We start from the raw sequence: 6,251 nt of genomic DNA, 5'->3' as shown, positions 1-6,251 counted from the left end.
TGTTCTATGGGTTGACAAATGGAGTTGTGAGGGAGATAAAACAGGCCTGAAATGATAAAGGAGTCCATGTCAACTTCAAGGGAATAAGCCCCGTGGGAGAGTCAGCAGTGCAGAGATCTGAGGCAATTGAAGGATGCTGAGTCCATGGCCTGTGGAAGTTGGGAACATAGGCATTTGGAGAAGGCTTTGTCAGGGACTGTAGAGATGTAGATGGCAGGCCCGTGGCAAAATGTGGGAGAGGTTGGAAGCCACAGGATGTGGTGGGAAAGCCGTGAATTGAGTTCAGCTGGGACTAGACTGTGACGGGGCTAGCATGTCAGTGTGAGGGAGCTGGGCTTTATTCTGTAGAAGTGAAGATATGGGGGAGAGTGGACAATTGGGGAGGGTGGGATGTATGGAACTGAAAGAAAATCTGGAGATGCCGTGAAGGGAAAGGAGATGCTGTGAAGGGAAGGGAGGCCAGTGTGGAGACTTTGCAGGAGTCTAAGCTGTGATGTTTTCTTTAATTCGTTCAAAACATGGGGGCTGCCAGATTAAGTTTCTAAATCATGACTTTGATCATACTACACTTCTGCTGAAATGCCATTGGTGATTCCTCCTGGCATGAGAAGTGGTTCTTTCACTGGCATTAGGGGGCTTCATCATCACATGTCAGCCTGCTCTTCCCGCATTGTCTCCAACTCCTAGCCTTCAGGAACCAACCAGTGACTTTCACACAATTAAATTTGCTCACAGTGATCTCTCTCTCCATTTTTTCCACTGCTTGGGACATTCTCCTGGTTGAAATTTCTCCCAGCCTTCAGTGTACTCTTAGGCTCTTCATGGCCCTCTCAGCCTGAGTGTTCATAGTCCCCTTTTAAACTCCTCTAATGCTTACTGCCTGTATTACTCATTTTGATAATCAACAACTGACATAATTCCTTCTCTAGCTGCTTAAGCTGTTAATTAGTAGCCATGTTGTTGTTTGTATGTTTTTATATTTTGCTTCTCCAACAGTCTGTACCTTCCTTAAGGGTTGGGATTGTGTTTGGCACTTTCGTCCCTTACTATAGCCATCATATTTTCATCCAATATGAAAATACCCCCAGTCACTGTATTTTGAACAGCATAGTATTTGCTGACCTTTGGTTTTGTTTTAACCTGTCCAAACAATCAGGAAGATTATAGAAGATTCTAAGGTCCCAGGGGGATAACAGATTTGAGGATCCCAGCTTTCCCCAGGATGGAGGGCATTGAATGGGTAAATTCAGAAAGGACTTTTGTTTTGTTTTGTTTTGTTTTGTTTTTCTGCTTTTCTTATCCGCTTCTATAGGTGAGTTTTCTGTAATCACAAAGGAAGTGACGAATTTCCTCTTGCCTCAGGTGTGACAGTGGATTCCTGGTTCTGCTTACAATGGGGTCCTTTTCCCGAAGGGAATAGCCTAGTTTGATCCTAGTCTCTTGAGATAATTGTCCCTGAAAACCCAGGATATGATGTCAACTAAGTTAAACTTTTTTGATCCTAACTGTCCAGAAATAAGTTAAAAATGGATGTTTATACTTTGCTGTTAAGTAGGTCAAAAAACTGCAGAAGTAATTTAGCCTTATATGGATCAGAGAAATAATTGCAAGCACATAGGTTAACAGGAACTTAAAGGCAGGAAATCTTTGGCTAGGAGTGTAATGTACTTGCCTTAGAAGACGGTGCATCCTGAGGAATCTACGTTAGTTTTCTTTCCACCTCCAGGGTTGAAAGGCTGGTGGGCATAGAGATAGTGGCTTTATGACATGTGGGCTGGCTCCAAACCTTTCTTTGGGGAGCCTGGTGTACCAGTTCTCCAGTAATGTGAAACCTTATTAATTTGTAAGGGTGGTAATTGGGACTGTAACTCAGCAGAAACTTGCATATGTGTTATGCAAAGAAAGGACCAGAAATTAATGATATAAGCCAGAGAGCTGAGAGAATGTTCAAAAGAGCAAACATTTTAAGCTCTCTCAGCTCCTATAGAAACATTTATTTATGTGGAAACAGCTGACCTGCTAATTAGAAAACATCCTTGCCTATTCATTAAACCAATTATCCTGAGGAATTCTGCTATGCAACACTTAGTCCAGTCTAATTATTGTGTGTCCTTGAAGGGAAAAAACTGTCCTTTTAGAATCAAATGTTATAATGTAGGCATACGCATGGTTTACTCAGACATTTCCCATAATTGGAGTGAGATAGTAATGAGGGGTTATGCTCGTTTCTTTTAAAAAGAATTTAACCACATTCTCTTCATAGGGAGATTAGTGAATTATTAGATAATTTTTTTTAAGTGTTTTGCTCTTGTCGCCCAGGCTGGAGTGCAGTGGCGTAGTTTGGGCTCACTGCAACCTGCACCTCCTGGGTTTGAGCAATTCTCCTGCCTCAGCCTCCCAAGTAGCTGGGATTATAGGCACCCACCGCCGTGCCCAGCTAATTTTTGTATTTTTAGTAAAGATGGGATTTCCCCATGTTGGCCAGGCTGGTCTTGAACTCCTGACCTCAGGTGATCTGCCCGCCTTGGCCTCCCAAAGCGCTGGGATTACAGGCATGAGCCATTGCTCTTGGCCTAGATAATGTTATGTGTAGACCTGAGAAATCCTTGGAAATCATTATTGTTAAAAATGAGAAGTTTTTTTTAAGGTTATCTTTTTGGATTACCTTGAGTCTTAACTAAAAAGAATCTTTTTAGGGAATAAACATCATTATGACTTAAGACATTGATGAAGTTTTTTTTTTTTTTTTTTTTTGTAAACTCCGACATCATGTTTAAATTTAAATAAAAATGAAGTGAATCAGTTTTCTTGCAGCTGCTTTACTCTGTATCTCCCATTTTATCCCACAGAGCTTTTCCTAACAAGAACACTGGTTAAGCAATATAGTGAAAGAACACACAAGTTCTCCTCAGTGTTCTGCAGATAACAGCGATTGTGTGAACAAGCGAGCTGGCCTAAAATGAGGAGTCGGTGCTGTCAAGGAGAACTTGGGCCGGCTCTAGGCTGGTGTTTGGATGGGGGCATACCTTTGAGTTTTAGGAGCGTGTGCCTCAGAGGCCACTGCCTGACTTTGAAAGCTCCATCCAACCCTATGATCTGGGCATTCTCCCACTGGGTAAGCTTGGAAAGTTACTTCACACTGTGTGTGTCAATTTCCTTCTCTGTAAATGGAGGAAACAATGGCCTCCACCACAAGGAGCTACTGTGAGGATTAAATGAGTTCCGCCATGCAAAGGTGCTCTTTCATAGTAAGGGTTTCATTTACAGGTCCATTTGCTCACTCATTCATTCAGCCCCTATCTATTGTGCCCTTACTATGTGCCAGGCCCTGCTGTGGAAGCTGGGGGATCAGCCATCAGAGGAGATCTCTGTCCTATTGGAGCCTATACTTCAGTGGAAAGAGATCATAAATAAGTAAATGAATCAACAAGTCCAGGTAGTAATAAATGTTGCAAAGACAATATATAGGAAATAGAGTGATTGGGTTATGAGGAGAGAGGTCAACATTAGCTATGGTGGGCAGGAGTGGCCTCTGAGAAGGTGACATTTGAGCTGAGACCTGAATGACAAGAGACCAATGAGAGCTCTCTTTAAAATAAGAAAGTTTTCCTTTGTTTTGGTGGCTCTCTCCATACTCTTATTTTAAACTCACTTAACATCAATATAAAAGTGTCTTTTGCACTTTTAGGAGGTCTTGACCCCCTCTCCCACCAGCACTCATCTGTGTTCAAACAAGTTGTTGCTAGTGGTGTTAGGGCTCATTTTCCCCAAGCTTCACCTTGGCAGTATCCAGATCTGTTCACCCCTGGGAATTTCTTCCTCCCCCCGAGCTGGATGCTTGCCCTCCTTGTTCTGCCTCAGTTTCTGGAGGAGCCTGACTCTATTGTTGCCCCCCAAAAGAAAGTGCAGGACTGGGTTGAGGCAGCTGCTCACACTCACCAGAGGCCTCCATATCTTCTGGGCCACACTGGCTGCCCTGAAGAGCTGGCAGTCTTGAGAAAGCAGAAAGCGGATGGTGAGGTAGAAGGAGCGAGTGACATGGGAGGGCACAAAACAGAGGGTGAAGAGGCCACACACCAGTAGGATGGTCCGGATGGACTTGGCTCGGGCTTCGTTGCCTGTCCTCATGTGGTTTTCCTCCGGCTTGGTCAGGCTCCTGACCATCGGTGAATAGCACACCAAAATGACCAAGGTGGGAAAGACAAAGCCAGACAACGTCAGAACTACGCCATAGGCAAAATACCGATCAAAATTCTCTGGGTTGGTCGTGTCATAGCAGACCATCTGGCCGTTGATGTAGTCCGTGTGGGAGAAGGCCAGTGTGGGCAGCAGCTGGAGGACCACCAGGGCCCAGGTGGCGCCGGTGCCCAGCCAGGCATGCCTGCGGGTCCGGTAGGGCAGCGAACGCAGTGGGTGGCACACACCTAGGAAGCGGTGCACAGAGATGCAGGTCAGCAGCAGGATGCTGCCGTGAAGGTTGGCATAGAACAGGAAGCGCACCAGCTTGCAGAGCAGCTCCCTGAAGGGCCACCTGTCATCTAGTGAGTAGGTGATGATGAGGAAGGGTAATGTCAGCACATAAAGCAGGTCGGCCACCATCAGGTTCACCAGATAGATGGTGGCACAGCTCCAGCGCTTGGTTTGGCACCAGGAGAGCCACAAGACAGTGCCATTTAGTGGCAGCCCTAGGATAAAGCTGATACTGTAGGTCAGGGAGAGGTAAACTTGCTTGTACTTCTCTGACAACTGGCAGAGACCTTGGTCCTGTGACGTGTTCGTGTCCAGCTTCTCCATGTCCCAGGAGGCTCCCTTCAGGGGCAGAGCTCCACAACAGCTCCCGCTTCTGCTTCCCCTGGAAGGAAACAAAATGGACAGCATAGCATCATGACCTCAGCCTGGCATTCAACTTTGTCTCCCAAAGTCTAGTCAGAGACCTTGTTTGAAAGAGACCAACCCTGGGAAAATAGAGTGTTTTTTTTTGTTTTTTTGTTTTTTTTTTTTTGAGACAGAGTCTCGCTGTGTCGCCCAGGCTGGAGTGCAGTGGCCAGATCTCAGCTCACTGCAAGCTCCGCCTCCTGGGTTTATGCCATTCTCCTGCCTCAGCCTCCCGAGTAGCTGGGACTACAGGCGCCTGCCACCTCGCCCAGCTAGTTTTTTGTATTTTTTAGTAGAGATGGGGTTTCACCGTGTTCGCCAGGATGGTCTCGATTTCCTGACCTCGTGATCCACCCGTCTCGGCCTCCCAAAGTGCTGGGATTACAGGCTTGAGCCACGGAAAATAGAGTATTAAACGAGGGCCAAACAATCTTCCAAAGCTGGGCTTCCAGACTTACCAGGTCCAAAGAACTGGCCTTACATTGACTTGTACGCTGTCTACTCTAGGCTGGGTTGTGATAGAAATGGTGGTGGGATGACACTGTCATTTAAACAGGGTACTCAGAACCTCCAGCTCTGTGGCTCCTCCTCCTGCTAGAATCCTTTGCATAGAGTCAGGAAATCTCCAAGGGGAGGTCTTCTAGCCAGAGAAAGAGATATATTCCCAGGGGCTGAAACTGCCTACAATTTGATCCTAACCACACAGACCGTAGTAGAGTAGAAAGTGACCCTTGGGGATTAGAGAGGATTAGGTAAAGTGCAGGTTTTGCCTACAGGCTCTGCTGGAGGATTTTGATTTGTATCTCTTTCAGGATTTCTTAACTGAGTATTTGAATACTGGGGCTGATTTGCTTATTAACCACCTTAGCATCCGAGCATCCAAGAAAACAAATCTGAGCCATGAAACCAGGTGCAGCTTCTTCCTTACTCCTTCCTTGCTGTCAAAGTAGATGCAATAGGTGGGCCTAAGTAGCTAAGGAAGCCATGTGTGGGCCAGCCAATCAGCATGGAGCCCACAGGAACTGAAAGATGTTTAAGTCTGGGGCTTCATATTAGAGGCTTAATATTTAGAAAGACAGGTTAAAATAACGGAAGAGAGAAAAGCATAAGTTAGGTAGTTTGGGGATAAGTTGAGTGTTGCCTGCAAACTTTGATACAGAGAGAACCAAAGAAACAGACACTTCATTCACTCCGTCAATCAACAAACGTTTATTGAGCATTTGTTGAGTCAGGCATTGGGGATACGAACGTGAGTAAGACACAGCTCTTGCTTTCCAGGAACTCACAGTCTGGTGGGGGAAGACATAAATGGATATAGCTGATTGTAATATGATGTAAAAAACGGTCAACAAAGTGTGTGAAAATCGGCAGGATAC

At 45.6% G+C, this 6,251-nt stretch overlaps 1 protein-coding gene across 1 annotated transcript; it reads right to left on the bottom strand.

Annotated features, from left to right (window-relative positions):
* Nucleotides 1–3,758: 3,758 nt before the first annotated feature.
* Nucleotides 3,759–4,878, bottom strand: LOC111550139 (P2Y purinoceptor 3-like). The gene is given in 4 exon segments (XM_023223403.2): nt 3,759–3,827; nt 3,829–3,895; nt 3,897–4,201; nt 4,204–4,878. Coding segments are annotated over 4 exon segments (1,116 nt in total).
* Nucleotides 4,879–6,251: the final 1,373 nt, after the last annotated feature.

Source organism: Piliocolobus tephrosceles, chromosome 2, assembly GCF_002776525.5.
Source record: "Piliocolobus tephrosceles isolate RC106 chromosome 2, ASM277652v3, whole genome shotgun sequence".
In the NCBI taxonomy this organism is placed as follows: Eukaryota; Metazoa; Chordata; class Mammalia; order Primates; family Cercopithecidae; genus Piliocolobus; species Piliocolobus tephrosceles.
This window is presented reverse-complemented; position numbering and strand designations above follow the sequence as displayed.